The following is a 19,904-nucleotide window of genomic DNA, read 5'->3' on the forward strand; positions in this document are numbered from 1 at the left end:
TATGTCTAATACCAGTTACATGGCAGCCATATTATGAAAATGTTTTGTTTTATTTATGATATCTATGTAGACATTTTGGTAATTTATGGGCAATACATATTTTCTCCCTACTTAAGATAGGGCTAAAATAGTAAAAATGGCAAAATAATAATGATGATAATAATTATATTAGTATTTTAGTCCACTTATTTTCCCCCTTCCCAAGCAAGGGCTTACTCCAAAGAGTATAATTTGTGCCCACCTAAAACATCCTTTATTCTTTAATTCCTACCCAAAATACTTTACTGCAGCTGTTTTATTGAGCAAGGACATTCAAAATGTAATTAAAATTCACCATACTTGGCTTAACAATTTAAATAATTACCTGAAGTAATTAGCTTTGAGTAAATTAACAAAATAAATAGAGCATTGATACTTTATAATGAAATAGAACCTCAACTTCCTTTCAGCATCTGATTCTGCATTCAGATTATCAGGGATGCTATAGTAAACCACTTTTAGAAAAGGGTGTAATGCTTTTTTGTTGTTCTTGCATTATTAATAAACTTCCATACAGACCATAGACTGGCAATTGGAGTTGTTAGCTAAAGAGAAGTGAGTGTAAGAATACCTAATAGTATAAGGAAAAGAAGACGTCTCTACTCCTATTTATCTTTTAGAACTTTAAAACTTTTATACTTTTTATAATAACAATGTATATACATTTTAAAACAACATAGGATGTAAGTAAAGTCAAATTATTATTTCCTAAGCAACTGAGACAGATTGTCTTACTAGTTTATGTCAACACTTGAAATTGTACCAAAGCTAATACATTTAATTCCTTCTTCATGCTATTGGCATATTTCAAAATGTACATTTCTGAGATAAGAACAAACTGAATTTTTTTTTTAATTGCTGGTTGGAAAGAAAGAGGCAGGCTGACCTTAGTGAAGATGAGTTTATTAGATGACCATAAAATATGTTTTATAACTTCTACGTACCATTAGATACTTGTTAACTTAAAAAAATTAAGATCTTTCCCTTACCCTTTAGCTTTTTTTAATCATAAATTTTATTTTCACTAGAGAGTTGTATCTTATTAATTAATTTTGATGAAGATAATGGAAATGCCCAAAACATCAAGAACGGAATCTAATTTTAGAGTTTTTTTCTATGATTCTCCTCAATTGATAGATTTCCTTAGGTCATTATCTTCCAAACTTTATTCTCTGGGATACTAGTCTTGAGAGATGTTCCACAAATAGAGCTTTTTGGTACATACAATCAGCCACTCTAGGAATGTGCATGTTAGCATGTTCAAACCTCTGAGAAGCTCTGCAGAAAAGCAAACTTATACTCATATTGACAGTCCTCCAAACTATATTTGTTCTTCTTTGCTTTAACATAACCCCTACTAACCTTTTTCTGAAGCAGGTTTGGCAAATACTATTTTAGATAATGTAAGTGTGCTTAGACGTCAGTTTTCTTCCTTCTTCCATCTTTCCTCACAGATGATTATCAACTGAGCTCTGAAGCGTGTGAACAAGCTCTTTTGTGTGAAATTCAGTCTCCTTTTACAAAGCAGGATGTTTGATAGCTGGTGTTCTTGACACATCATATGACTAGAACACATAACCAGTCAGTGGCTGTGCGTCAGTGGAATGAGGTCTCCTGCACTCCATATAGAATCTTCTTCCTCACATATATCCTCGTATTGATACTGTTTATCAAGTATCCTTCTACTCCCACAACAAAATCCCTGAATGATCCTGGAGGATATCAACTCTGTTCTGCTCTTTTCCTATCCCACTTCCCAAATGCATCTCAGAATGTAATACTAGAAAACAAAATCAAAGTTAACATGGACATAGTGGACTGAATGGAAACAATCAGCATCTGTAAAGTTAATAATTTGAATTCCATTTTAATCAAATTATACAAAAATTGTTGCATACTAACTATAACAAAGAACCATGTTCAGGATTTAGGGACAATAAAGAGTAAGGTATGGCCCCACCACCCAGATGTTCACATCCTCTTGAGGAGGAAGATAGGTGCCTAATTATAATAGCACAGATTATATATACTATCATTTACTATATTTTAGGTTTCTTTGTTGACATACTCTATTTCCAACTGCTTATTCAATTAGCATCTAGTAGGACTGGAAAATGCTTCATTTCTCACACAAATATTGTTATTCTTTTTAGCAGAGAATAATGAATAGACAATCAATTGTTATTTATCTGATTACACTATTATGGTTTCTAGATCCATTTCTCTAAGCAACATTTTATCACTTTTTCATGTTGTCCTGAATCCTACTGAGATTATAAGACATGGTATATTTGGAGAGTCTTTTTGCTAATTTGTCAGCCTGGAATAGTGATAAGTAGTCACTCCGTGTCTCATCATTCTTCTGACACAAATTTTTAGCTGAAGTTCAAAAGCTGACAGCTGATACTTCTTATCTCCAAAGAGATACATTCTCATTAAAATTAAAAACACCACTGTCATGTTTTGTTCTTTCGAAAATTTTTATTTTATTATTAAATTACTGTGTGTTGTATACTTTAGAAAATATTTGACCAACAAAGCGATGTATTTTATCATTTTAAGTCTACAGCTATAGTCAAGATACCCTCAAGATGCCAACTCAGTTAAGATGCCTCATCTTTGTGGAAGCCACAGGCTGGTGCTTCTTCTTTCAAGCATATACTCAAGAAGTAATCTGGTTAAAATAATGGAAGTCTTCCATACAACCATCAACATTCGTAGGCACAAAACTGCTTTTGTCTCTAGGGAAAATTCAGCAGCAAACCATATCCAGATTTTTGTAGGGAGTGGCCTCTGCTTTTACACTTACGTTTCATGCTATTTACAGAGCACCTTTGTATATCTCAAAGTAGAGGGACTTCAGTAAGTGCAATTACAATGTCCTCCCAAGTAACCTGTCACAAATCAATGTGGGCCAAGTGTACATTCAGTTCTCACAACATTGAAAAAGGGAGGCTATGGTAATATTGCAATGTTTCCAGATTGGTTTTCCAGAACAGACTCGACTTCATGCCAGTCTTTTACATGCATTGCCAAACTAAACAAGTACCTTTTGAGTTTCATCCATCACAATTTATGACACATTAAGCCAAATCTAATGTTCTCTCAGGCTGATGTTAGGGGATTTTCGATATTCAACTAAGAAATCACATTTGGGGAAAGGGATTACTCTTTTTCCATAGAATTTCTTTAGTTCTATAGAGTCTTGTTAAGCCTATTGGACCCCTGCTATACTCCAGTACTCATTGCATATTGATTTTAAGAGTCTGAAATCTTAACTGCTAAGATGAAATAACTAAATTAACATTGCATGAACTACTAGAAATTGTTCACTGAAAAAGAGAGTGTTTAATTACAAATGAGGGAACCTGCTTCCCAGCTGATGAACTATATTAAACATTTTATATTTTCAAAGCTCGAACACAAATTGCTAATAAGATATTTCTCACAATAGGTCTCCAAGGGAGCCTAATACTATCACCTCCTATTTTTATAAATGATACACTTGACCCATAAAAATTAGATTGCCCATTTTAGACAACATAGAAATGAAAAACTAAAATTAGGTTGCAAGTTCTCAGTGTACTCATGTCCAGTTCACAGAGCTATGCTCTTAGTTTTCTGAGGAAAGTAATTGAAAAAACCCAGTAATTTTTACTGTCCTCTGTTATTGCAGATGACTATACACACACATAATATTTTTCCTTAGACAATTTCTGTTTTGTATGCAAAACCAGTTATTGTTTTTATAGGGACAACACAAACAAACACAGAGAGACGGCTCTACAGTTAAATGATCCATGCTACTTATTGTAAAATTCCTTAATTTGAGCTCACTTAGCAGACTGCTTTGTCCCTTTTCTTCTCTCTATAATGTGTGTCATTTGGAAGAATAGTAAGATTAACTTAGCCCAAATCATAGAATTGTCTGACACAGAGATTAACAAATATTCTTAAAAGTGTACTTGATAATATTGCTTTATATCAAAGAGTATAATTAAATATCATATTTAATCTGATTTATTAATTGATGATAGCTCTATAATTATTAATATTTTTTACCTTGGGCTTTAAAAATTATTTTCATGAATAAAATGGTCTATAACACATAGGTATTGATTGCATTTTTTTTTTTTTTTTTGTCCTTTGTGAGACCGGCTGCACCGTGCTCAGCCAGTGAGCGCTGTGAATGCACCGGTCATCCCTATATAGGGTCTGAACCCGCGGTGGGAGCGCTGCTGCGCTCCCAGCACCGCACTCTCCCGAGTGCTCCATGGGCTCGGCCCGGATTGCATATTTTTATCAGTGGTTTTTGAGTTGTGTAGTAGTTCAGATCTAATTTGGCTCATGAGTTTGCCATTCTCTCAATGTCAATTTCACTTTAATATGTCACTACATAGATCATAGAACTAGAAAACAGTAACTGCATAGTAAATAAGTGCTAATCACTTAAACATCTGAATTTTTTGTTGTGTGCATTTGTATATGTAAACCAACATATAATTTTGTAATGAAAATTATTGTAAAAAGTAGTTTCATACATGCCATATTAATAATATGAAGTTATTACTAAATCAATATATAAAATTTTAAAACTTTTTAAATTATGATTTGTCTTTTGTTTAAAAATTCTATTTTGGTTATCATTTTTCTTTAGAAACAAGATAAGGAAAATTCTTTGCAATTGAAAAGAACTCTCATTTAAGTGTTATGATTCTAATGAAAGTAAATGCTCTTGACATACTATTATTTTAGATCTTTTTTTAAAAAAGGATATTCTACACTTTTATGATTTGCTTTGTTCTGTAGAACTTCAGTTACATTTGAATTGTATATGCACAATATTATATGCCAAATATGGTGGCTAGATATGGACATTTTTATCATATTTCCCTTTCTAAGTACAATGTGAAGTCATACTTCAGTGCCTATGAAAATATGAATATATGAGTCTAGGTAATAGAATAGCATGATTTATCCTAATTTTCTCCTAAAGTACCCTACTGATAAAGATACAGTTAGGGATAAGTAAGATTTATGTTACATTTTGTTATAGAAAAACATAACAAATAACAAAATGAGAATGTGATTTAAGTATTTGTCCTCTGGTGTAAGACTGAAGCTTAGTGCATTTTCTAAACACTAATTGGGGGGGAGGGGGGTTCTCCTCTTAGATTCAGATTTTTTCAAACATAAAATATTTCATATCTATGTAGTGTGTGGTTTCTCTAGAAATAAGTATCATAAGTATCTGGTAAATAAATTGGGCTGTAATCTATGAGTATACAAGTTGCAATATGTGAGGGCCATGGTTAGGTCTATTTTGTTCATCTCATGCAGTCAGGGCCTTGCTTAGTTACTTGTCCTGAGGAAGAACCCTACACATAAATCTTGAATAAACAGAAAGATACAAAAATTGTTTTTGATATTCATTTATCTCTTCTCATTAAGATACAAACAAGAACCAGTTGAAAATATTCGAGACTGAAACGTAAAGAAACTTAGAAGCAATTTTTTTTCAGATTTAAAAATATAGTTTATTCTGCACAGTTTTACAGATTTTCATGGTGTTCACTGTCCGTTTTTGGACTAACTGAGGAATATCTGGTTAAATTCAGGAAGGGTTGTTCAGGATGCAGTTAGAAGGCTTTAGTATCTGCAGGTCCACTAAATTTACATCATTTTTGACAGTATCATTGTGTATTTATGTGTAACGGTAAAAGTAAATGGCCAGTATTTTGTTCTGATAATTGTGTTTCACTGCATCTACTACATACATTTCATCATACAGGGATAGAGATGTTAAGGGAGAGAGGAAAGGGGAGGATGTTGGAAAAAAGAAAACTGTGTGCATAAGAGAATCACTGTCCTAAAAGTGAGCATACTCTATTCCATTTTGAGTCCCATGGCATCATTCAGAGATTTTTGCCTTTAGGAAGCCAATAGACGCTCCCCCAGCAGCCTTCTGGTAATGATCACTACTGACCCAGGTTGTGAGATCAACACTGACCTCAGATGCAGAAAGCACTGGTATTAGGATACAAATATGGTATGTTTTATAATCCATTTGCCGTGAGGTTTTTTTGGTTGATCTGCATAAGAGAGCCAACAAATAATTTTAACTAGAAGCGTTTATATATTGTGGACTAAAGCAGTTCATAGAAAATGTTTTAACTTTTTTTTCAGTTTAGGTTATTTCGATACATGAAAATGCCTCATAAATGTGAACTGGCACAATTCTTACCAAACTAGTTATGGTCAGCATATAGCTACACGCTTAGAAGAATGTTCTTTAATATGATACTTGTGCAATGTTTGAGTTTTGGGGAAATTATTCAATAATTATGGATGGCATAGGAAATTAATTAAACTACATGATCCACATTATTACTTTTAACTTTAAAAGTTACCCTGTGACTCTATATAAATAGGTTCTAACAGTTGTTCAAAATTCAGTGACAGTAATGTTTAAGTATGATTGCATATAGATTTAAGCATTACTTTTTATATCAATGGAAAATATTATCCAATTTATAAAAATTAGTGTTTAGTCTTTACGTGACTTGAATTTTAAAATTATTTCTGGATTACCTAAATGAGATTTATCGGTAGACACACTACTTGGAAACAGCAAAGAAAAATACAGAATGTACACTTTATTTTATTTTTCTTTATTTCAGTCCAAAGATGACTTCCTAGAGTCAATGAATCCCTAAAATTATGAAAGTAACACTAACTACTTATGGAATTTTTATGTTTTAGCATTAAAAAAAGGACGATTTTGGATCACACCAGATCCTTATCACAAAGATGACAACATCCAGATTGGACGTGAGGTGAAAATATCTTGCCAAGTAGAAGCTGTTCCTTCTGAGGAATTAACATTTAGTTGGTTTAAAAATGGTCGTCCATTAAGAAGTTCTGAGCGGATGGTTATTACACAGACTGATCCTGATGTCTCCCCGGGAACGACAAACTTGGACATCATTGATTTAAAATTCACGGATTTTGGGACATACACATGTGTAGCATCTCTGAAGGGAGGAGGAATATCTGATATCAGTATTGATGTTAATATATCCAGCAGCACAGGTAAGAGTCATATTTATGATGCAAAAGATGTTCACATTTAGAATAACTTCTTTAAGTTTAGCAGACAAAATAGTCTTTAGTTCATCTAAGAATATTTTTATTTTTAAAAGTTTTCTAAAAACAAAATACTATTGTTTTGAATGTTCAATAAATATCAGGTTGTAAATCATTGTTATTTCAATTTTGATATAGACTTGCACGAGATTTTACAGGTCGTGCAAATAAAATTAATAGTGTTAACTAAGATAGATATAAGTTCTACATTAAATAATACCAGGTTTCATTAACTAAAACCTCCAATAGAATGATTTTCAGAAATTTTAAACAAGCAGAAACTTTAGTTTTAAGAAGAAAATTACTGAGATAATTTATGATAATTTATTCAAATTAAGATGCATAAGAAATACATCCTCCACTAACCAAAACCTGTGATAAATGTGTTAGTTTTAGTCAGATATGACTTTTTGGAGAATCTTATGGTAGAATCTCTTTACAATGAAAATAGTTGAATACAAAAATATATTGGTGTGAAATTTCTTTTAAGGTTAAAAGCAAAAATATGCTGTCAAATTTCTCTTGTTTAAATGTACATCTGTAGATAAGACAAATTACAGGGGTTTTGTATGGGAGGACATATTCGATTAACTCTCAGCTCTGTGATTCTATGAAGTACAATCAGTATGCATCCAGAGAATTCTAAAGTAGCTGTATGTTGCCAGCCAGTTCCCCTATTGGATTTTAATTGAATATCCTTATATAATGGTAGGTGAATAATATGTGTTGAATACTTAGAGCACAAGTGTAGTAAACATAGTGTGTTTTGAGGAATGTTTAATAGCTAGCTCTTCCTTTCCAGTCAGGCAGCATTTTGACTTTTGTACATTAAGATAGTCACCTGTGATTTTGTGTCTTCTCATGGTTTGAAATTGCACTACATACTGGATTTATTTTACTCTTTAAGGGATATAGGTCCATACTCCAGGCTGACAAAATGTGCTCACTTTTCACAATTCTGCTTTGTTTCTCAAGCATATTCAAATTTATCAGCTACAATTAATGCAAAAGAAAGTTATGGTGATGGAAAGTACTTATGTTTGGATATTAGTCATTTTCTAGGTGAAAAAAACTATTTTAGATAAATGATATTTCAGTATTGTGCTAGTACTACAAAATAGATTCACTTAGGATATGTGAAAGAGAATTATTGACATACCTAGTCAGTTATCATTCATTTATGTATTCATTTAGTCAACAGACATCCATTGATTGCCTGCATCAATGTGCTAGGTAATGCTGTACCAGGTGACATCCCACATATATTTTGTATAAAAGTGAAAGCACTTTTGTAAGATCCAGGCTCATTAGTCCTCATTTTCTGAGCAATTTTCCACAATTGTTCTATACTTAATTATAAGCATTGCTTTGTTTGGTTTGGTTGCTTGTCTGGTTTTGTTTGCTTGTTTCCTTTTCAGAATTGGTGACACATGGGCCAGATCCAAAGAACCAATACTTCTCTCCAAAAAGACTTGTTTGATGGGAGCACAGTTCATGTACTATTAAATTTAGACAAAAGGGGGAGAACAGAATGGAGAGAAGAAAGGGGCATTATTTAATTAGTCACAAAATAAGCCTTAACATTCATTTTTAAATATACTAGTCATACTGCCTATTGGAAACTATCTATTGCAAATGACAAAGTCGAAAAGATGACCATTAATTCATGAAATTTCCAAAAATCCTGAAAGGAAAATCTAAAATTATTGAGAGCAGATTTTACTCAAGAAACATCTCTTAGTAATAAATTAGTTGTGATAATTAAATGTTCATAACTGTTATCAGTTTGTCTGGTTACCAGCAGTAACAATACTAGAGAGAAAAATATATTAAATCGTTTTTCAACATACTGCCCATTGGTATCCCCTACTTACTACAGACAGACCTCATTTGTCCCTAGAGTGGAAGCTCCATGAAGTCTGAGACTTTATCTGCATTGTTCTTGTTGAAATCTCAGCATCTGGAATAATACATGGCACATAGCAGACACTCAATAAATAATTATTAAGTTAAAAAATGAGCTAATTTGCACACACAGCTTTCCTTTTATGTTTTCTCTCCTCCTGTTATCTCTATAGTATAGACATTTGGTGTTCTTCTTTCTGCTTTTGTTGTAATTCCCAACCGACTTTATTTGACAGACGAATTTATTCTGTGACTCAATGTGTTATCATCTTCAAGGGCAGGACTGGTTCTGTAACTTGTGATGTCAAATGAAAGTAAAAATGTTGATCCCTTGCTCAAAAATGATCAAGAAATTCATAACGGCAGCACTGTAGCATTAAACCAAGTGTGGCCCTTCTAAGCACAGCTGCACAGGTGGCATGCCTGTGAGTCTGGCCTGCCAGGAAATTGTCTTGTGATAGAAGGCCTAGAGGATAATGCTTAATCTAAAGGTTGAGTTACTGAAGGCGGTTATGTATTCTATCTCCATGCTGAACTGGCTTTGATGCTACACTTTGCTTACAGTAAAATGGAATAAAAAAATGCAGTATAAAGTTCTGTAGATCTGAGATTGTGTGATTCAACTGATGTCATTAAAAATGATTGTTATCCCCATATCATAGACTATACTTAAGGCAGTACTTTAATATGAAAATAAATATATTCTAGAATAGAGTTTGAACAATGAGAATGAACAAGCTATAGCACAGAGGAGAATGTTTGAGTATATTAATTTTATGAACCATAGAGAATACAAAGGAAATTCCCACAAACTGGGTGAGTCAAAGAGAAGGAAATAACTTTTAAGACATGAGTATATATGTGTAGACCTACTGGAGTTTGATTTTGCTGGTTATGTTATTACTATTTTAGGGAACTGAGCATTGACCAAGTGGTCAGTGGCTTTCTTAGTGTTAAACAAACATTGTCTTTATGTTAAATGTAAACTATTTTAGGGTGACATTTTAAAACGTTTTTTAAATTCTGAGCTTTTTTGTTTTTATACAAAATCTTACATTGAATCACAATCGCTATTGTGCTCTATGATACTTTTATTAAGATGAGAATGAGGTATAACAAGGCATTCTGCCTAAAACAGAGAACCATGTTTTTAAATGACGGAGCCACATTTTGGCATATGCTTTAGATGACTTTTAAAATTGAAACATAAAAAATCCCAGGAAAGTAAATCCTAGTTTGCAGAATTATTAATATTTTTAAAATACAATGATTGGATTTTAGAAAAACTTTGGAGAGAGAGGCCACACTCATTTTGGAATATGCCTTATGCATTTGATTGAATAATAAAAACTATGATATGGTTCATAGATTGTCTTATTTTTACATGAATTCAGTATTAGAAATGTTTTTCCTCCTGATTCTGTAATCGTGCTAATTGTTTTATTGTGAACATTTGTTGTTTTGTCAATTTAAAGTTTATGTTTCTTTCTGATTCCTTTACTGAGTTATTGTTCATACCAGGCTCTGTGTTTCATGGTGATAGTACCAATGGGCCTTGCTCTTAAAGAGTTTACAATGTAAGTTTGTCAAGACAGATTATGTAGAAACTAGGCACACGAGATAGTGGATAGATACTATGCTTAAAGTTTGATCAGACATCCGTAGAAATTGTGAATGCTTTTGTCAATGTGGGTACAGGAAAGTTTCACAGAGAAATGGCATTTGAGTAAATCATGATGGAAGTAACATTGAGATAGTGGTGGTGTAAGGAAGCTACTTCTGGCAAAATTATAATGAAAAAAGAAGTCCTAGGAATGTTAAAGTGATTCTTTATTTCTTGTATTTACTGTAGGATTGATATTAATTGATGTTAATATAAGCAAATTATACTGGTTTATTTCAACTTTATAATTTTTATTACTAAAGCTATATTTTATCTGGCTAGACTACATGTAACTTAAAAACACATTATAACAATTGTTGTAAATGTCTCAAAAAATTAAATATACTGAAACTTTGTTACAATTCAATTTTGTAAAATAAAAATTCTTCACATACTTGCTGGAAAATGCACATGAATTTTAGTTTAAAATTTTGACAGCACTTAAAATCAAATGCTAAAAATATTGTCACTTGATTTTTTACTTACTTGCATAAATATAATTGTTACAGTAGATTTTTAATTTTCAGAGCACACTATCCTGTTGCTTTTTCCACTGTTGTTCCATGATGAAGTTCTCAGGTGCTCATTAGCTTGCATATATTCTTTCACGTGACTTGACAAACTTGTAGGTTTATAGTAAACTTGGGAGCATCTGCATCATGCCTGGGAAATCTAAATAATGAGACTGGTTGGCGATCTGGAATTCCTGTGGTGAGACATCTGGTGGGCAAATATAGCAGAAGACTCAATACAGATTTTTGATGAATTTTTTCTTCCTTGTTAGAGTACACAGGCATTTTATATAGCAGGAAGTGGAGCAAGATTTAGAGGATAAAACAAGAGACTGAAACATGAAACATAGCATAGGTGCACAGTGGTGACCAACTGAAAAAATCAATTCAAAATTTTAGCTTTGCTGCTGACTACTTGTCTAGTTACTATAATTGTGATAGTTAGCAAGTGTCCATAGAAGTATTCACATCTGTGAAATGAAAGCCCTTGATAACATAGGACTATGGTACACAACAAGTAAGAATTTAGTGAACAGAAGGGCAAAGAGAAAGATGACTAAATCCACCTGGATTTGCTCCTTTGCCCTTTTCCAGTTTAGGAGGAATAGAAACTCATGAAATTCTGCCAATTAAAACTGAAGTTCTATAGAATGACTAGAGTGAGGAATAGGTTGTTTTATGTAAAGGGAAATCATAAGTGTAAGGCTAATACATGAAGTCCTGAGAATGCTTTAATCGGAGGAAGCTTCCATGCAGTCAAAAGTTATGTAATTAGTACCTGAGTTACTGAACAGAGACAAATTAATTTCCTTCCTTGAATCCGAAACTATGAAGTATATCAATGACCTCCAAGTTAAAAATAGGGACCAAAGACTGGCATAATTTTTGTAAATGGCTGGCTAGTAAATATTTTTGGCTTTTCAGGTCATACAGTTTCTGTCAGAACTATTCTACTCTGCTATTATAACAGGCAAGCTGTCATAGACAGTAAATCGATGGGCACAAATGTGTTCCAATAAAAATTTATTTATAAAACTAGGTGGTAGTCCATACTTAACCCATAGGTTATAATGCGTTGACCTCTAACCTGCACTTTTGAAACCCTATTAATTAAGAAATAAGGTAACAAAGCTGAACTCTATGGACTTAACTAGGAAATTAAATTAAACCCACATGTAAGTAAATGTTATTTGTACAAACATCATTACATTGTTTAAAGTTTGAAGCAAAATCTCAGTATTTCCTTATTACTCATTTACATGAGTATTTTATAGGGGGTGCCTTGTCATAAATTGTCTGCTAGAATGGTCCAAATTGTACAATTATGTTGCAAGGATTCCTGAGATTATTTTGTAATCACTCAAGTCTCTTTCCTAACATACAAACTTTTCTGTTACTGTCTGTATTCTGATTATGAACCCTTTCATTTAACTTTATCTATGTTTCTATATTTTTAAAAATTTTCAAATGGCTAAGAAGACATAATGAAAAAACACAACTTTTTAAAAAATGAGATACACTCTGAACTTTAGAGTCTTCTGATTATGAGGTCAGTTCCTCTTTTCTGATTGGCTGATTGGCCACTTTTCACTCTGACCTCAGGCATAATTGGTTTCATGCAGATTAAATTTACCCTTTAAGTCTTAAAAATTTCTCTTGCTCAGTTAACTCTTTTGTTTATTGAAACGAGCATTATATCTGTCCTCGATATGGGCCAGGAAAGAGCACAGTGTTTTGAACAGGGTGTCAGTAGGGAGACTATCCCCCTAAAAAATAGCTAATTACTTCTACAGCCTTTTTCATTTTTTATTCCATAATTTTCCTCTTCACCTGTAGCATCGGAACTGAAACTAGACTTGGCCAAGTAGATGTCTTTGCTATGGTGGTCTTAGAGCCTTAAGATGCTGTCATGCTTAGTAAATTTCCCAGAGATATACTGAACTGCAGAATACTGTTCTTATTGAGCATGTACATTTCATTGAGTATATACACAGAACATCATTTAGGAAATATTTGACTATGCATACTTGTAGAGATACATAATTCCTTTCATTTGTTCTTTTAGTAAAGGACGGTATTTAATGTTAGCCTATGTGGCTGGTGCAGATGTTCCACAAAGGAGGCATGCAAACACAACAGTCTGGAAGTGTTGAGGAGTGGCTAGCAGATTTATCTGGAATCTCTGTTTGAAAAGATTATTCTGTTTTATTCAGATTTATGTTTAAAATAATTTTTTTAAAATATCAAAATAGTTTTCTAAAGATGCTTATTCTCACACTTAAGTAAGTTTGAGAAAATGTCAGTTGTTCATGTCAAATATTATCATTTACATTATTGTTATTGTTATCATTTCTCTTCAGGTAGCACTGATAGAGATTGCGGTATTTGAAGTTAATGTCCAGTTCTCTATTTTCTTTCATATCAACTATTAAGATAGACAGGAATCCATGCTCAAAGGGTAAAAACACCTTCAGAAGGCTCAGCAAGTGCCATATTAAAATGTGCCGAATGTCCTAAAATAAATATTGCTAAATTGACACATAATAAAAGTATGATGGATCAGATGGGAGCAATTTAGAAAGATCTGAAATTTCTGAAGTTTTCTTAATGAATATATGGAACCTACCCCAAGATATAAACACAGTATTTATGGCTCCAGCCATTGGTACTTTTCCCCTTACATTTGTTATATCTGCCCTAAAACCTCTGTCCTTAATGGAGTAAAATTGAGGCTTAGAGATTCAGCTTTGAGAGGTCAGCTTAATTGACAATGCAAGTAGGAATAATGCCAAGTGTTCTAAAATGGCAAAGAGAAATGAGATGTAGATGTCACTCACAATTCTTGTATTAATTTATGAAATACAGTGCACATTCAATCCAAGTGATTTTATTGAACAACCATTATAAAATAGGGGATACAGGAAGGAAAAAAAAAGGGATAGGATATAATTCATAATGGAGTGTATATCCACTTATTAGGAAGGAAATCAAGGCAATGGGGATAAGCAATATTTTATGGAAAGTGGTCAGGTAAGACTGGCAAAGATAAAGTTCAGCCAATAGAAAAGCTTCAGACTCACTCATGAACTACACCTGAGAAGTCAGTTAACACCTATGCATCTTATATGCCTTATCTTACCACCCCAGCTTTGGAATATTTTAGAGGCAGATTTTGAGGAAATAGAATGAATGAAAAGGAACATAAGGAAAAAAAAAGTCTACAGATTGCAGTGTGTGGGGGAGTCAGTTAACACCTATGCATCTTATATGCCTTATCTTACCACCCCAGCTTTGGAATATTTTAAAGGCAGATTTTGAGGAAATAGAATGAATGAAAAGGAACATAAGGAAAAAAAAAGTCTACAGATTGCAGTGTGTGGGGGAGCTATCATTTATTCAGTTGGAGAGATAGATAGGAATCAGATGAGGTGCTGAGGTGCACTCACAAGCTCTCTTACTAGGGGGCAGTTAAGCCAATGCCGAATGCTATCAAGTCAATTTAAGAAAGAGCCTGATCGACATCAGGCAGTTTTATGTATTGTAGGGCTGGGACTTGAGTCCAGGCTCAAATTTCCCACTCACAAGGCTTTATGACGTTGGGTTTGGCTGGGCCTCATAATTTTTCATCTATAAAATTAAGGGATCATCTGGGTAACTGATTTCCAAATTGTGGTTCAATCGGAACTAGAAATTCTTTGGAATATTCTCAAGGGCTGCTGAACTGCAGGATAAGGGAAATAACCAGCTGAGAATTTTACCCCCCTTTTCCTCTCTCAACTTCAACCAAACCAAAACGTCTTTCTCTTTAATGTACAAGACTTCTATGCGAAATTATATTTGGACAAAGGATTCTAAATCCCATTCACGCACATGTACGTGCATGCACTCATAGTTGAAAATCATTGGCTTGAATGAGTTCTATCCCTCCTAAAGTATGTGATGCTTCTGATTACAAAATGTTATGCCTTGGTGTTTAGAATATGGTAATGCCATATACTGATTGAGGAATTTTAGGTTGTGCAAAGATTGGCTGCGTTAAATACTCTGTTTCCTGTAATAGATCAATAAATATTAATCATGTTTTTATATTTGAATTTTCTCACATATATTTGAATCTATATAATTATGGAAATAATACTGAATTTATAATTTTCCTCCAGTTATCATCTGACCCCAATTTTCTTTCCAAGTATCAGAACAAAGTTTCTACCTCATTGGTTATAGATGTACAGTGATTATCTAGTTTTTGTCTAATTACTGTCCTATATGCTGAGGACTTTCTCCACTCAGTGAAATTAAACACTTTTTGAAATTCTCATATTATATTTATAAAAAGAACAAACAAATGAGAAATAAGAAAGTATACCTGATTTATGCTTTCTATATCCTTTATCCTTTTCTATTGCAATTAATGAGGACATAGGCACTATTTGAATTTTAAATAGCTGAATATAGATTTGTCTATTCTAATGAGGACTGAAAATCATTGGTTAGTTGTATAATTTGCATTTAAAATTAAAGCAACAAGCAATAATTTACCAGGTTTGAGAAAGACTTGTAACAAATATCTTCATTAACTGATGAAGAGTAAATGTCTCCATCAGATGTATAGTTAAGTATGGAATATAAATTAAGGTACATCATTTTAAAGCTACAGTACTAGGATCAACCCTGGCTCTTTTGACTAAAAGAGAAGATAAAGGTGTGGGAAGTGTTATTATGTTCACTATTTATTTAGTTATAACACTGCAGATTTTTATTTTCACAGATAACACTACTTATCTACTATTAGCAATTAGGAAAAATAGAAATGAATAGGAGTAGCCATGGTAACTGGATCCATAGATTAACAATTTGCTCACTATTTTGCTTTGTGTAGTAGCAAATGCTCTAGAACTCTAATTCTTTTTTGTATCAGATAGAACAGTTATTATAGTGATTTGATTTGTTTGTGGTGTCTCCAAGTTTCATTTAAGTTTACAGTGGGAATGTCCTCAACCAAAGCTATTTATTTCAAGGGTTCCAAAACAGAAACTAGAAATATGATTAGTGCAAAGAACTGTTCCCTCAAAATCTGCTTGCAAATAAATACATTTTCATTGTCAAAAGGTCCTCATAATCTTTTAATTTTTCATTCTTTATTGTAAGATATCAGTAAAGTTTGGAAAGGAAATTAGAAAAAACTAGAAAATTATTAAACTAATATTTTGGTGGTGGGGTTAGGTGGTCTTTATGTGTTCTGAAAATCTCTTTTTAAGTAAATAAGAAAAAGATTATTGAACAGGTCCCCAGATACCTATTTCATTAAAAGAAATAATTTTTTAAATGTCTTAACTATTAGCTTAGTTTTCAAATATTGAGGACACAATATTACCTACTATCTTTCATTTGAAGCAAAGGAAATGGAGCTCAAAAGCTTAGATAACATTGTTCACTCTCTAAAGCTATATCCTGACTTAAGCTTATAATCTTAGATTTCAAATCTAGTATGAGAGCTTTTTCAAATCTAGTATTTTCCTTTCCTTTATTATCTCAGGAGATTCTGATATTCAGTCATACCCCTTTAACAAAGGTCCTGCATGAAAGGGTCACTATATACAGGTGTTAAGATATTCTGGATGGGATTCAGAAAACATTCTAGTTAGGTCATGTGATCCCATACTCTGTTGATGATGGTCCACAAGACTGTCAGCCCCCTAGTCCAAGAATGCCACTCCAAAAAGTATTAGAATGTCGGTATTAGAATGTTCAGCTTCCCAGTCTCATAGCCCACACATGAAAGTTACCTACTCTAACCAATGCACATAGCTTGAACAGTATATATTTCACCAAGGAAAAACCATTTTCAATGTTATGCTAGGTTAAAACTCCTCTAATGCAGCTCAAGATAATGTTAGTTATCTTTTCCTAGCTGCCTGAAAACAGTAGACCCACTTGGGTTTTAAATTGCTACCTAACTACAACTGGAGTATGTACGCTTGAGTAGCATAATTTAAATATTGACAGCATACACATTAAAACTTACAGCATACAAATGGAGATCACATTGTTAATGGTGAAGTATCTTTTTAAAAACTTTTATATCAGCATAACAAAAACACAGAAAAATGCACAAATTGCAGGAATGAAGCTTGAATTGTGAACATTCATGTTCACACTCACATTAAGAAACAACGCATTATCATTTACTGAACTATTTCAAAGTAATTTACAGACCATATAACATAGAATATACCTATCTACACACACACACACACAGAAAAACTAAGGTGTTTGGAATTTCAAAGTAATTTACAGACCATATAACATAGAATATACCTATCTACACACACACACACACACAGAAAAACTAAGGTGTTTGGAATTTTATTATATTCTAGTTACTGAGCTGAACACTTTACAATTAGTACTTCATCGAATCCTCGGGACACCCTTTACAGTAGGTATTGTGATTATACTCATTTTACAGATGAGAAACTTGAGCTTTAGAAAGCATAAGTAACTTTCCTAGGCCTCATGGTTACTAACTGGTAACATAAGGTGACTTTTTAGCTATAGGTCAATTCGAGCTGCAGAACCTGGGTTCTTTACACAAAACACACAGTATCTCAATATAATGAGCTCAGGTAATGAGATTTCAGGCTCCAGAGATATACTGTGAGAAATGTATTTTTGATGAGTGAATCCATCTCAGAAACCTCAAATCACATTGTGTCTGCCTTCTGACCTCTTTGACTAAGGAATTGGAGCCTGGGAAGTCCTGTTGGGTGAAAATCAGCCTAAGAAGCAGCTTAGGATCAGAACTGAAATCTTGAGCAAAGGGTCCATGACAATGACTTGCAGGGGAAGAGAAGAATTGACAATACTGGACTCCTCTCAACTACATGATGGATAAAGAAATCAGAATTTCCCAGATTTTTTAGGTATTCTGTCAGTAATATGACTAGATTAAAAATATGTGAAATAAGAAGAATGCCATTACACTTCTAAAAAGATTCTATGCACAATATGAAATATGCTGGTAATATAAGTATGTGAAGTAGAAATAATAAAATGACAAGCAGTTCAGATGTCTGTGTCTAAAATGCATTTAGCATGAATTACAGTCCACTAAAAATGAAACATAAGTAGTCCACTTTTACTATCTAAATAATAGTTGTAAACAAAATATTTTTAGTTGACATTTAAATAGAAATTCCTTTACTTGGGAATAAACCGCAACGTAAAACCGTATTAATAAAGTGGTACTATATTCACACACATATTAGCTCAGAATGAGTAATGCATTATTTCAATCAGTGACATTATATGAGTTTTTATGTGGTTTTAAAATTCGGCCCATATTTTTATTGTTGCATTCTATACATTTACAACCTAGCAGAATGAATCATAAAATGCAATCATGCATCAGTAGAATAGTTGTCAATAAGGTCCTCGTGTGCTATAAGAAAACTTTCCTCCTATTTTTTAACTGACCAGTTATCTAGTAACAGATCCGTTAATTAAACCTCATTTGCTCTAAAGAACATGTGGCTCTGATCTGTTGATGAAACATCGTGTTCACTGGTTGTTTCATTTTGCTCTTGACAGAACATGAAAGAGCCAGCTTCATTTTATGTCAAAACGTTTAAGATAGTGGTAGCGTCTGTTACCACAGGATAAGGCACATTCAGTGGTACATGATCAGTGGTGTAATTAGGGAATTCATAAACCACAGGCATTGTCCAGAGTGATCATTTGTAAGAGGCCTAACAATGTCACATGGGTTCTACAAGGAGACAAATGACCTTTTTAATGTGGAAGTAAATTGATTTTTTATCCATTCTGCACTGAAGAGTTTACCACTGCAAGCAACAGTTGCTCTAGAAAGTAAAATAAATTGCAAATTGCTTTAAAGCATCTTTCTGTTGCTATGCTTTTATAAAATGCATTTTATATATAATTTATAGGTTATCTTCCTTTTAATTTAGAATTCCTTCATCCACAGGAAAGCAGTAACATAATTAACCTTATCAGACAGCTCCTCTTAACTTACTGGTCCCTGGTTTTCATGGCAACACCCTGACCTTTGTGAAAATGGACAGCACTGACATTTTGTCATCCTCATAAGGGAGGAATAGGTGTATTCAGGGATTTCCAACCTTATTACTTCATAGAAATAGAATGAGAGCTGGAATATCTGTATTAGGTGTCATGTTATGATAATATCCAAACATATAGGTCAAATTATTATGTTTAATGGCAGACAAATGGAACCTTCCTTCCTTGGATGGCTTTGGAGGATGCCTTTGAGTATTCAGATTAGGATAGGTCATTCCTGTTCTTTTCAAAATGCTATTTTCTTCAAACAGTGTCCTCATCTGTTACCTGGACAACTGACAATGGCAATGACACACACACACACACACACACACACACACACGCACCAATATACACACAAAGATACTTCAAAAAGTTCATGAAAAAGGTAGAATTAAAAGATAATACTGATCTTCCCATGAACTATTTGAAGTACCCTCATGTATATATGGATCCATGCTCGGTACTTAAGATATTATACATATGAACAAAACAAAACCTATGCCCTCAATATAGAAATGTGAATATATGCATAATAATAAAGTATGGTCATTGATATC

General features: G+C 33.1%; 1 protein-coding gene across 1 annotated transcript in view; it reads left to right on the forward strand.

Moving 5' to 3' along the window:
• Positions 1 to 19,904, forward strand: part of LOC103598221 (MAM domain-containing glycosylphosphatidylinositol anchor protein 2-like) — a 194,375-nt gene that overhangs the window by 156,666 nt on the left and 17,805 nt on the right. The window contains exon 5 of the mRNA XM_008582197.1: positions 6,802 to 7,131. Coding sequence (XP_008580419.1) covers positions 6,802 to 7,131 — 330 coding nt within the window. The remainder of the gene's footprint in view (positions 1 to 6,801; positions 7,132 to 19,904) is intronic.

This window comes from Galeopterus variegatus, unplaced genomic scaffold (assembly GCF_000696425.1).
Source record: "Galeopterus variegatus unplaced genomic scaffold, G_variegatus-3.0.2 Scaffold2537, whole genome shotgun sequence".
Taxonomy (NCBI): Eukaryota; Metazoa; Chordata; class Mammalia; order Dermoptera; family Cynocephalidae; genus Galeopterus; species Galeopterus variegatus.